This window comes from Trichechus manatus, unplaced genomic scaffold, assembly GCF_000243295.1.
Source record: "Trichechus manatus latirostris isolate Lorelei unplaced genomic scaffold, TriManLat1.0 scaffold00295, whole genome shotgun sequence".
Taxonomy (NCBI): Eukaryota; Metazoa; Chordata; class Mammalia; order Sirenia; family Trichechidae; genus Trichechus; species Trichechus manatus.
Window position 1 is genome coordinate 712,905 of NW_004444231.1, and position 13,477 is coordinate 726,381.

Below are 13,477 nucleotides of genomic sequence, written 5' to 3' on the forward strand. Positions count from 1 at the left end.
AACATAAAATTAACCATTTTAAAGAATAATTTAGTGCCATTTAGCACTTTCACAATGTTGTACAACCACCACCTGTGTCTAGTTCCAAAACATTTTCATCACCCCAAAATAAAACTGTATCCATTAAGGAGTCACTCCCAATCCCCCGACTCCCAAGCCTGCCCCCTGGCAATCACCATCTGCTTTCTGTCTCTATGGAGTTACCTATTCTGGACATTTCCTGTAAATGGAATCATACGTGACCATTCGTGTCTGGCTTCTTTCACTCAGCATGTTTCTGAGGTTCATCCATGTTGTAGCGCGTTTCAAGTACTTCATTCCTTTTAATGGCTGACTACTATTCCATTTTATTTATATACCACAATGTGTTTACCCATTCATCTGTTGATGAACATTTGGGTTGTTTCCACCTTCTGGCAATTGTGAATAATGCTGCTGTGAATATTCTTATATAAGTATTTGTTTGAGCATGGCTTCAGTTCTTTTGGGTATATACCTAAGAGTGGAATTCCTGGATTATATGGTAATTAATTCTATGTTTAACTTTTTGAGGAGCCCCCAAATGGTTTCCTACAGTGGCTGAACCATTTCACATACCAACTAGCACTGTATGAGGGTTCCAATTTCTCCACATCCTCAAAATCAACCAACTTTTAAAATTTAAGAAATATAATTTTCTCTAAATAGAAGATGATAAATTAAATACAAGTCCATAACTATTTAAAAAAAAAAAGTTTGTCTCTTAAGAACCAGACATTAAAGAAAAACCTCACACCATAAGGCACAGAGTGAATATTTATTTATCACAAAGGTCAAGCTTAAGCTTTTATTTTATAAATACTGGAAATGCAGGCAGAACAGTGCAGAGACTTGCTCAAAGTCAAAGCTAAAGGACATTTCTAACCAGGTTGTGCCAGGAGAGAGGAAAATATTTTAGTAGCATTCCAAAACTCTACCCTCGAATCTACTCATCTTTTGGAGGATGAGTAAGAATGCCAGTAAGAAAAGAGGAAGCAATATGGCCTTCCATGTGTGTCAAGGAGCAATAACCAGGTTAGTCTGGCCGAAAATGAACATCCACTTAAGATTCTAAGGATTAAATGGTCATTTTAGAAAATTTATGGTTTCCAATCTCCCTATCTTTCCGTCTACCCCTAAGCCTTTCCATCCCACCTATGCTCCAGGACAAGTTGTATCAATACACCCCAATTATTTCTAAAGCCCTGGGTTCTTTCTTCCCAGTATTTTCTAACACTTTATTTACAGGTCTGGGAGGGAAAAGGGCACTGGGGTTTTCAGGTGGATGACATTTCCAAAGTAGAGAGGGTAAAGGCCTCTGGGTTGGCTTCCTGCTTCAGCACTCCTGTCAGCAGGAACTCAGGTGAGAGGAGGGGCAGCCCAACCCGAAAGGGAATGGAGCATCGAGGGAAATCCTGGGAGCATGTGATCACAACTCTCTGAGGCTGAGGAGAGACAGCGAGCAGACAGGAAGTCAGATGTGAAAAAGAATCCTAGAGATCTATATGTTCAGGACCCACTAATCAGTTTTAGATGAAGCCACATGAAGCATACTGTACTGTCTATGAGTATACTTGCCCAAAAAGTTGAAGCTGAATTTATTCAAGCTTTTAAAGTTAAGTACCATTTACAAGGAATACAGAAGATAGAGGAACAAGATAAACAGTACAACAAGGGAGCAAACAGAATCCAGACTGTGGAACATTCTAAAGGACAACTGACCTAGTTTCTGCAGGAAGTCAATGGCATAAAAAAGGGTGAGTGGGTTGGTGGGGGCTGCAATAGAGTAAATGAGAATTAAGAGATATAGCAACTGTGGCAATGCATAACTGTGGATCCTGTTTTGAACAACTGTGAAAAGATATTTTACCGACAACTAGAGAAATTTGATTAATGAAATGAATATGAGATGATGACCAAGAAACTACTGATAATTTTGTTAGGGATCAATAATGGCATTTTGATTATATAAGAAAAAGTACATATTTTAAAGAGACTTTTACTTAAGTATGTCGATTCCAAGTCATAGTGACACCATGTGACAGAGTAAAACTGCCCCATCAGGTTTTCTAGGCTGTAATCTTTATGGGAGCAGATCACCAGGTCTTTTTCCTGCAGAGCCACTAGCTGGATCTGAATCACCAACCTTTCAGTTAGCAGCTGAGCGCTTAACCATTGTGCTACCAGGGCTCCTTACTTAAGTATGTGGGAGGAAATAATATGGTGTCTGCTTTAAAATACCTCAGCAAAGAAAAGAAAAAAAGGGTAGATGAAGCAAATGTAGCAAAATCTAAATTGAATCTGAGTGATTAGTATATGAAGGTTCTCTCTACTTTTGTGTATGTTTACATTTTTCTAAAATAAAAATAAGTCCATGTGGTATCATCAGACATTTTCCCTCATTCCCATCCCTGTCTATATGACAGATCTTCCCCTCAACCCTCTCATTACTCTATGCTCCATATATACCTCCATTTCTTCCTCCAACCTTTCCCCATTCCAGCCATCTCTTTAACTGCCACCTCACCAGACCCAAAATATACCACCCATACCTTATAGGACCGGGGCATATTGGGCAGGAGAGTGCCTCCACAGCAGCTGATGATCTCTCCCATCTGAGGTGGTGGCGGCTGGACTCCAGGGGTCACATGAATCTCATAGCCCTAAGAGGAGGAAAATGCTGGAGACAGTAGATGCATTCACTGAGAGGGCATGGGAAACCTCTGGAGGGAGGGCTGGAGCATAGGTCGGAAGAAAGCCTCTCACCTCCAGCAGCCTTCGCTTTCGAGCCCGCCTCAGGGCATCCCGAAGGCTGAAGCCAAAGTTCTTTTCCTGCTCAGGATCGGTCACCACATATTCTTCCGGGGGCAAGAAGCAACCAGCCTTGTGGGACTAAAGAAGGTGGCAGTCAGCATCAAAGCACAGCCCAGCCCTCACTCAACTCTTCTGCCTAGCATTTGTAGGGAGCTTATGAAATATTATTTGAATGAATTAAGATTTCTGTTTCACTAAACCTCCCTGTCTACCTGTACCCCTTCTTTCCTCCACCACTGCTTTCTAGAGTGCTGCGTGAGTAGTCTTCTCCTGCCACCATCCCTATTGGTCTGTCACTATCTCCTGGCTTCTCACCTGGTGTAGCCAGTCCAGGGAGAGGATGGGGATCCCCCGCCCCAGAGCACATAGGAACTTGACTGTCCGGCGGATTCGATCAGTGACCAAGTGTGAAGCCTCTGTCACTGAGCCGGCCAGACTTCCGCCCAGGGCCAGCACGGCCCGCTCTCCACGAGCATCCACCACTCCTGTGAAGAGCACCTGTAGAGGGGGTTAGCCTGAGCTGGTCATAGCAACCGGTGCCAGCAGCACCCAGCTCTAAAATCCCCTAGGCTCCCACCTGCCCCCCACACCCCACACATCTCCGTCTCCCACCGAGCCCCATGCCCCTTTTCTCCTACTTTGGGGGCTGCTGACTCTTGGTTAGGTTTGGTCCGTCGGAGGTTGCGGCTCAGTGTTCCCTTGGGCTCCTCCTCTGTCTGGTCTCTCTTTCTCTTGCCTGGTCCTGGAATCACTATGTTCTGGGTTCAAGAAAGATGTTGGTGGGAGTTTCTGAGCCTCCAATCTGTTTTTCGTAGCTTCATGGCCCCAGCCCTCTCTCCTCACCTCTTTCTTCCCTGGCCTCTCTGCAGTGTCTTCTTCTTCTTCTTCCTTGAGGAGCTCTGTCTTCTGGGGGACTGGCCCTCTTTGGGTTCGTTTTTGAGGTGGAGGTGAATCCATGGTAGCTAAAGTCCTTTTGCGGCTTTGAGAGGCCTTAGGCTGGGGCTCTGGGGTGAACCCAGATCTACCTGCTGCCTCTATCTTTTGGAACTGGGGAGCATAAGTGGGTGCCTCAAGAAGTTGGGGACAGGAAGGCTCAGGAGTCCTAAGGGACTCAGCTGCTCTCACTGCTCCTTGTCTTTGGCTCCTTGAGGACTGGGATTTAGGTTCAGGGGGTACAGAGCAGGGTTCATGGACAATGGGAGCTGTGAGGGACTCATGCTTCCTAGTGGCCCTCTGTCTCCTGTTGCAGCTGGCTTGAGGGATGGGCTCAGGGGGAATAGGCTGGTCTGTGGGGACAGGAGACTGGAATTCAGGGGTTATAGGAACTGGCACAGCATTTACTGTGGAAGACTTTAGTGTCTTGCTCTGACTACCCTGAGCTAGGGGCTCAGGGGTGACGTGTTGGTCTGCGGGGGTGGGAGGCTTGAGATCAGGGGCTGTGGGTTCAACTGATTCAGGGGTCTTGACAGAAGACCTAGGTGTCCTTCCTCGAGTGGCCCGTGATATGGGCTCAGGGGTGACAGGGTGGTCTTTGGAGGTGGAAGGTTGTAACTCAAGGGCTGTGGGTTCACCTAGTTCAGGGGTCTTAACAGAGGACCTACGTGTCCTGCCCCGAGTGGTCCGTAATATGGGCTCAAGGGTGACAGGCTGATCTATGGAGTCAAGAGGCTTGAGATCAGAGGATACGGGGACATCTGGTTCAGCGGTCTTGACAGAAAACCTATGTGTCTTGCCCTGATTGGCCCGAGATGTGGGCTTGGGGGTAACAAACTGGTCTTTGGAGGTGGAAGGCTGGTGTGTGGAGGTGGAAGGCTGGAATTCAAGGGCTGTGGGTTCAACTGGTTCAGAAGTCTTGACAGAGGACCTGTGTGTCCTATCTTGAGTGGCCCATAATATGGGCTCGGAGGTGACAGGTTGGTCTGTAGGGGTGGGAGGCTTGAGATCAGGGGCTGTGGGTTCAGTTGGTTCAGGGGTCTTGACAGAGGACCTATTTGTCCTGCCTCGAGTAGCACGAGATGTGGGCTTGGGGGTCACAGGCTGGTGTCTGGAGGTGGAAGGCTGGAGCTCAGGGGCTGTGGGGACAAGTGGCTCTGAGGTCTTGACAGAAGACCTATGAGTTCTGCCCCGAGTGGGCTTGGAGGTGACAGGCTGGTCTGTGAAGGTGGAACACTGGAGCTCAGGGGCTGTGCATTCAATTGGTTCAGGAGTCCTGACAGAGGACCTAAGTGTTCTGCCCCGAATGGCCTGTGATACGGGCTCAGGGGTGACAGGCTGGTCTGTGGAAGTGGAAGGTTGGACCTCACAGGCTGTGGGTTCAGCTGGTTCAGGGGTCTTGACAGAGGACCTACATGTCCTGCCTCGAGTGGCCTGAGATGTGGGCTTGAGGAAGACAGGCTGGTCTGTGGAAGTGGAAGGCTGGAGCTTAGCGGCTGTGGGTTCAACTGGTTCAGGGGTCTTGACAGAGGACCTACGTGTCCTGCCTTGAGTGGCCTGAGATGTGGGCTTGAGGGCAACAGGCTGGTCTGTGGAAGTGGAAGGTGGGAGCTCAGGGGCTGTGGGTTCAACTGGTTCAGGGGTCTTGACAGAGGACCTACGTGTCCTGCTTCGAGTGACCCGAGATGTGGGCTTGAGGGCGACAGGTTGGTCTGTGGAAGTGGAAGGCTGGAGCTCAGGGGCTGTAGGTTCAACTGGTTCAGGGGTCCTGACAGAGGACCTACGTGTCTTGCCCCGAGTAACCCAAGATGTGGGCTCAGTGCTGACAGGCTGGTCTGTAGGGGCTGGAGGGTGGGGCTCAAGGGCAGTAGAGGAAACTGAAGAGGGTGTCACTCTAGAAGATCCTCGGGGCCTGACTTTAGGTTTTGGGTGGAGAAGCTCCAGCTCTGAGGACAAAGGAGTCTCTACAGCTTGTGGACTCCCTTTCTGCCTGGTCCTGGGAATGGGTGCCTCTAAAGAAGGTAGAGAGGGGGAAATCAGGGGCTGAGGTGTAGGACGTTTTTGGCTGTGAGAGATAAGGGGGTTCTGGTATGTGGCTGAGGCTTCAGGCACTGATGGAGGCAGAAAAGCATCTGGGGATTCCTGACCACCCTGGGGAGAAATGGAAGCAAGTGAGGGAGGACGAGGTAGAGGGAAAAAAGATACAACTTAGATACTATGCTTATGGTTAAAGTGCTTGCTGACATTTCTCTCTCCATGACCTCTCTTCCATTAGACTGGGCACTTCCTGAAGGGGGGAAGTTGTCCTCTTTCCCCAGGGCTCTCCCCGTAATACCAGTATAATGTTCTCCACATATGGATGATAGTTATGACGAGGAGGGTTGGGGAAAAGAAGGAAGGAACAAGAAGAAAAGGACTTTCATTCTCAGGTTGAGGGAAGTATCATGGAAAACAATGAATGCCAGTAAAGGGATAGAAACCAACTAAACCAAAAAAACCAAACCATCTGTCATTGAGTTAATTCTGACTCATGGTGACCCCATGTGTGTAGAGCAGAACTGCTCCACAGGGTTTCCAAGGCTGTAACCTTTCAGAAGCAGATCACCAGGCCTGTCTTCCGAGGTGCCTCTTGGTGGGTCTGAACTGCCCTTACGGTTAATAGTTGAGCACTTAATTGTTTGTGCCACCCAGGGACACCAGAAACCAACTAAGGACTGGCGAAAATGGAAGGAAATTGAGAATATGGGGAATATGGGTGAAGGAGTAGACAAAATCAAGGTTAGGGGAAAGGGCAATGGAGGGGATGTAGAGGTTAATTTGTGAGGTGGCAGGGACGGAGAAAACAGGTCTTACCCTTGAAGTGTTCTCAGCAGATGGCATCTTGCAATTCAAACGACCTAGACAGAAGGTAAAGGCAAGTATGGCTGAGCTCTAAGCAGTCAGTTGCTCAGGGTTTGATTATCAATGGGGGCTGTGTACCACCTTGGGATCCTTTTGCCCTTACTTACCTCTCCGCTGCCTCCTGGGGCTCACTGGGGCTCCCCTTCCTCTACCTGACTGGCTGCCAGAAGCTACTGGGGCTGAAGCCAGTTCTTGAAGGGCCCCCGCCCCCACTCCAGGCTCTGGTGTTGGAAGGGAGGCCTCCCCTTTCTGGTCCTGGCTCCTGCTGCCCTCGGCCTCCCCTCTCTGTGTGCCTGTCTCCTCCAGTACCTCTTTGGGTACCTTTACTTCTAACCCTGCTGGCTTGTTCACTCTCTCTGGTGCTAGTCTCTCTGCTTCTCTCTCAAATATTTCTCTTGTCTCCATTTCTACCTTCGAACTCTTCACATCCCTTTCAGTATTTGCACTTTTCAGCTTTGTATCAGACTCTTGTCTCTGCAGGTCTATAGCTAACACCTGTTTTTGTTCCCTGTCCTGTAGTCCCCTGGTTAATTCTTCCTCTCCTGTCTCATCTTCTCTCTCTCCTTCTGGTGGCAGTTCCTTAGCTTCCCTCTCCAAGGGCTCTCTCTCAGGGGTCACCCTTCCTGCTGTTTCTCTTGGTGTATCCAGGACTTTCTCCTCAGTATGAATCCCTCTGCCTTGAATCCCCAGTGACTCTGTGTGAACTGTGCTCTCTGGATGTTGGTCTTGTGGAGTTGCCCTGGGTGGAGAGGGACAATTTCCATGGGCCTCAAGGTGGACAGCAATATGCTGGGTCTCAGAGGTCTCTGACTCTCTTGGACAGAATGGCTGTGTAGCCAAGACCTCCCATGGCTCATCCAGGGTACCTGGAAATAGTCACACACAAGAGAGAAAGAGAAAACATGAGGTAGAAATGTAGACTGAAAAGTTAACACACTGAGAAAGGATTAAGATAAATTCATGGATGATAAATCTAAATGGGTTATTAAACGCAAGTTGGGAATAAGGGTGACAGCTCTAACGTTCAGCGTTGGTCTTAAAAGTTAAGACAATACCCTCAAATAAAAGTTCCCTTAGTAGCCCCTCAGAAAATGATGCTGTTAGTTGGTCTATGGGTCTGACTCAATATGGCATTCTTTTCTGATGAAATGGAGAAACATTAGCAAAATAGTCAAATAATGTGAAAGAAATGTACAGAGGCAGAAAACAAGAATGGATGCAAGGTTGGGGGCACAGAGGAGAGGAGAGTTCCTTGTACCTGGAGTCTGGAAGCTGCAACGGGAAGGGCCAGTCTCTTCTTGGGGTAGAGTAAACAGGAAGGCCCGGGTGGGTTCTTCCTCCATGCTCTTGATTGCTGCACAAGAAAAGATGACCTAAGCACAGCTCCTCTGTAAAAGCCTAGGATCCCAGTCCCAGTCTCCTGCCCTCCCCACTCAGCCTTCACACCCTTCAAGAGCCACAGTCTAGTTTCCCAGTTCCCACTGGCACCAGTACCCAACCAACATAGATATCCTCACCTTCTAGGCTCGGATTCTCTCTTTCCACAAAGCACTGAGTAGCTTGTAGGTCCAGATCTTCAGAATCTGGTGGGGAGAAATATAGGATAGATAATAGAAAATCATATTTGATCCTTAACTCTTCATCTCTATTCTCTCCCCAATTCCAACAACCATTCTTTATTTTAGGGGTCAAATGAGAGAGGAAGAAAAGCTAGCACTTACCATCATGGCTGTCTTTAGAGTCCTTGGTCCTGTCTGCATATGGTTCTCTCTCCCTTTCTGTAGGGGTCTGGGCTCCCTCTCTATGTGGCTGGGTGGCGTTCCCTGGAGTGCCTGTGTCCACCACCAGATCTGTTAGGTTCTCCCTTGAGACAGGGAGAAGGTCCTGCTCCACTTGTGCCACAGGTGACCCACCCTGGGTCCCTGCCTCAAGAACTCTCTCCCGCTTAACAGCTGCAGCCCACTCCGTCCCAGCATCCCCTTCTGCCGGAAGCTGGCTCTTTCTTACATGTACCAATGCTGAGGCCATGAAGGACATGTCCTCCTCCTCATCTGTTTCACAGTCCTCATCTGGAGGGGGCCAGGCTTCCTCTAGGTACACCACAGGCAGCTTTGCTGGGCTCCCTTCTGCTTCCATATCTGTTTGATTTGTCCCCTCCACAGGTACCTGATGCTTCTCCAGATGTGTAACAGCTGGCTCTAATGAGACATCCTCCTCCACTTCTGTACTGATGTCCATTGTGGTGAAGGCTTGGCGTCTCTCCAGGTGGGCCCCAGGTGAGCCCTTCTCTTCCCCCATATCTATATCATCATCCCTAAGAGGAGGTTGGCTCTTTCCTGAATGTGCAATAACAAGGGCTCCATCCTTGTCTGTGGGACCCTTGAGGATAGTCTGTCTCTTTTCCACTGGGCATCTCTCCTCCTTCTCCACATCTGTGCCATTGTCTCTCTCAGTAGAGGTTTGGCTTCGCTCCAAAAGGACCACAGGTGGGGACCTGTCCTCTTCCACATCTGTATCTCTGTGGTGGGTCACAGCTCGGCTCTCTTTCAGACGTGCCAAGGTGAGTGCTGCTAAGACTTCTTCCTCGTCATCTGTATCACTGTTGATCACCATGGAGCCTTGGCTTCTCTCCAAACGGACCACCACTGGGGCCTCGCCCTGCTCCACATCTGCATCACCACCAGCCTGGCTCTTCTGCAGATGTGCCAAGGTGGGCACTCTAAGACCATGCATACCAACTCCATAGAAGATTTGCTTCTTCTTCATCGGAACTACAGCTGGGGTTGCAGGGATCCCCTCTTCTTCCACATCGGTATCACTGTCGATGAAGCCGGAAAGCTGGCCCCTTTCCAAATGGCCCTCAGGTGGTCTTCCTGGAGGCCTGCTGTCCTCATCCACATCTGTGTCACTGTCCTCCCCAACAGGGTGGTTTCTCTCCAGAATCACTCCAACTGGAACCACTACATTGCCTGCATCCCTCTCAACTTTTGTGTCACTGTCCCTTTCCTTCGCTAAAGGCTGATCCTTTTCAAGCTGGAGTTCAGCTGTGACTCCATCAACATCAGACTGCTCTGGCTCTGCAGGGGCACCTCTTCTGGCAGCCGAGGAGGCCTGCCTTGATGCTGGCTGCTGACCTTCTTCCTCATCTGTGTCACTGTTCAAGCTGAAGGCAAAAGGTACCCCAGGGCCATCTCGGGCAGAGGAAGCCCCTTCTTCATCACTGCAAGGAGAAGAAAAGAGGAAAATTCTAGTGTATTTGCCTGGAATGGATACCCTACTGTGAGTTCACTGAGAGCAGACACAAGGTAGTATTTGTTTCTCCATCTCCAGCAATATTTTTATTGTTACTCCACTTGGTACATCAGAGGTGCTCAATAAAAATCAGCAAAGCAAATGAATAGTTCCCCAGTCTCAACTTTCATGATAATTCTCTCTGTTAAAAGATTCTATCCTCCAGCTCCTGGTTCCTGCTTCTTTCAAGGCTCCCTTCAGCACTCACCTCTCTGGGACTACTGTTGCCAAAGGGGAGGACGTAGTCCTTGAATCTTTCACCACACAGCTTTCAGAAAGAGAATCTGTCGAGAGCAGAAAGGAGTAAGAGGACAATTTTATACTCCCCGTCCCCATCTCCTCACCCACCATCCCAACACCACAAACTTACCTACTTCCCCGTCTGAGTCCTCAGCCAACAGAAGCCCCTGGGGTCGAGTTCCTCCCTGGACCCTGGGTGTCTCCTCTATAGCTAGAGGGCCCCGGGAGGCAAAAGGCAGGGGAACATCCAGGCGATGGTACCGGCAGGGTAAGTCAGCAAAGAGAATCAACTCCTGGTCCCTGAGACGATGACTTACCCCAGGACTCAGGACTTTAGGAGGCCTCAGGATTTGCGTACCATTGAGGCTCCCACAATCCCGGAGGATAGGTGCCTTGTTCAAGGCCAAGATCTCAATCACCGCATGTTGTTTGGAGATGGATGGAAAGGGCAGGGCCACAGAACAGTCAGGCATCCGGCCTACCACATTCTCCCCGAGGTATAGCGGGAAATCTAAGAATTAGAGAGGTAGATAGGTTCCAAGGTCTGAGTCCTGGCCTGTCTGTTCTCAGGAAAATGTTCCTGTTAGGTGATCCACTACTCACTCATTCTACACATGCATAAGAAAAACAAACAGCCCTAGGACATCTAGGCACTGAAGGGTACATGCAATGCATTATTCATACTCAACACTTATCCAGCCACACGGGACTTTTATTTGAATCTCTTCATCTTCTCTCACCAAAGTAAAACCACCCCCAGAGTCCAGGGCACTAGACTGGAACAATCAGCTCAATTAGTCCCCTCTTCTCTATTCCCAGTCAAGTTTTTTTGGGGGGTCTCCTCTTGTCACCCTCCAAAACCTCCCCACAAAAATAAAAGGCCTATACTGATACTAAGGAGCCCTGGTGGCACAATGCTTAAGCGCTTGGCTGCTAACCAAAATGTTGGTGGTTCAAACCCATGAGCAGCTCTGAGGGAGAGAAGACCGGGTGATCTGCTCAGACAAGATTACAGACTAGGAAACGCTATGGGGCAGTTCTACTCTGTCATATGGGGATGCTATGCGTAAGAATCGACTCAACGGCACACAACAACAACAATACTGCTGCATCAGCACCCAATACCCTCTGACCTTTTTCTGGTCCATGGGCACTGCTGAAGATATGCAGTCGCCCTAGGGGCTCCAAGTGGCATCCCACAGATTCAGTGGATTGCTCTGTCTCCTCCTCTTCGTCAGCCTCCCAGTCAATAACCTGGGTGTCCTCCATGATCTGGAGGGGAACACATAATCATCATCCCCATCATTAGTTCATACACACAGCATCAGAGAGGAGACTGATAACTGGGGGTAAAACTGGATAGTTGATGATTTTCTTTCTACCAATCATTCTGTTGTTACCCTTCTGAAGCGTTTTTCAAATATTTTTGATGACAGAGAAATATTATATAGCCCCTAGTACACAAATATATATGAACATATGTACTTTTTATATAAACAAAAGTTTTGAGAAGCATTGCTTAACCTTACTATGTACAACACGCTGATAATTTTTCATCTATGTTTTTCTATATGATATATATTTCTTAAACGTTAACTTGCAACCCATTAGATTGATTTCACTATCCATTATTGGGTCACCCCCTATAGAGTGAAAAATACAATTTTAAAGGGAACTAAGCTTTGCCAAACATCAGCTATGTGTTGGGCATTGTGTTGTGTGTTAGGTATCATAGCCATATGAGGTAGGCATTTACGAAAGTAATACTAAAACATTTTAAAAATTTGCACAATATAACACAGCAGTAAGTGGAAAGGACAGGAATATATCTACTTCTGGCTGTAAGGCCCATGCTTTTTACACTTTACCATATGACCTCAGTGTGATCACTGATTGCAAAGAATCATAAAACCAGCTGTCATATAAAGACACTTGCTTTGTGCCAAGCACTGTTCTAATTACTTTACATTGACTGACTCATTAATACAAGAATCTGCAAAGTAAGGATTATTATTATCTTCCATTTTTTCATATAAAGAAACTGCAACACAAAAGAACTTGCCCAAGATCACCCAGATGTCTCTCCTGTTTAGTACCCTTTGCTGGCTTCCATGCCCACAGGATAAAATAAAATCTAACTCCTTAGCAAGACCCTCCATGATCTGAACTTCATGTCCTGAAATGCCTCCCTCCCCCAATTTCAACAGCCTGCGATTCAGTCACGTGGGCTTTCTAATTAATCTCTGAAAATGCTGTCCTTGTCCTCCACATCTGCATTCCTTAGCCCAGCTTGCATCTGGCCTTTCACTCTGAGTTTCCTGGTCCAACTCCTACCCATCCCTCAAGATTCAGTTCAAATGTCACTTCCTCAGCAAAGTCTTTCCTGGAATCCTCCCAGCTTTCCAGTGTTCCTGTTGTGTCCTGTGTGTTCCACAGCAGTTAGTGGGCTCATGCCTATCCTAACACTTCTCATCATACCGTAACCATTACTTTCCATTTCTGCTTTAACACACCCCCTTGAGGGCTAGACCAGCAGAACTGTGTCTTTTCCCCTAAGGTCCACCATATTCATTCAACAGTAGTTATGGAGCACCTGGTTGCGTTCAAGGTATGCGGGACACATCCGTGAACCAAACATAAAATGAACCCTGTCCTCATGGGGGTTACATCACCGAGCCTACCGGTGAAAGAACAGATGAAAGGAGATGGAACTCAAAATAGCATGGGCGGAATTCACTTAGAAGGATGCCACCCTGGAGGGAAACTGGACGGGTAGGGAAAGTAGGACGACCCCTGGATAAAGTGTCAACTCCGTCCTCATGACTGGCCTACTCAGTGGGTCCCTACGAGTCTTGACTCCAGTTCAATACGCCACCATCTTTGATCCACAGCCCAAGTAGGTGCCCTCATGATCCAACGTCTCCCAGTGTCTTCATACCTAAACTCTGAGCTGGACGTCAGGAACGGATGAACATCATAATCCCCGAAGCAAATTCCGAATCGTCTCCGCCCAGTCGCTCCCAAGGCACGCCCCTCTCGCCCTCCGGGGAAACGAAAATGGCACCCCGGGAAGCCGGGGGCGAGGCCCCCAGAACTCACCTACTTTGAGTCCCCGCGCGCGCCACCAGTAACGGCCGCGACCTGGGTGGCGGGAGTGCGTGTGCCGGAAGAGAGAAGATTCGCTGATTGGCTTTTGTTGCCGTCCTTTACAGCTCTGCTGCACGCTGATTGGTGAAGCCTCCAGAGCAGAGGCGCAGCCGAAGCCCCTCCCCCGCCCCCC

General features: G+C 48.5%; 1 protein-coding gene across 1 annotated transcript; it reads right to left on the reverse strand.

The window, feature by feature from the left end:
- Window positions 1-345: 345 nt before the first annotated feature.
- On the reverse strand, window positions 346-13,425 carry MDC1 (mediator of DNA damage checkpoint 1). Its single transcript, XM_004390397.2, has 15 exons — window positions 13,136-13,425; window positions 11,331-11,469; window positions 10,328-10,708; window positions 10,166-10,241; window positions 8,388-9,886; window positions 8,184-8,249; window positions 7,925-8,020; window positions 6,774-7,532; window positions 6,601-6,662; window positions 3,676-5,916; window positions 3,471-3,590; window positions 3,148-3,330; window positions 2,785-2,910; window positions 2,571-2,681; window positions 346-1,463 (listed from the first exon to the last, which is right to left on the reverse strand). The coding sequence occupies exons 2-15, from the start codon at window positions 11,464-11,466 to the stop codon at window positions 1,296-1,298; spliced, it is 6,024 nt and encodes a 2,007-aa protein (XP_004390454.1). The 5' UTR covers window positions 11,467-11,469; window positions 13,136-13,425; the 3' UTR covers window positions 346-1,295.
- Between the last annotated feature and the right edge of the window lie 52 nt (window positions 13,426-13,477).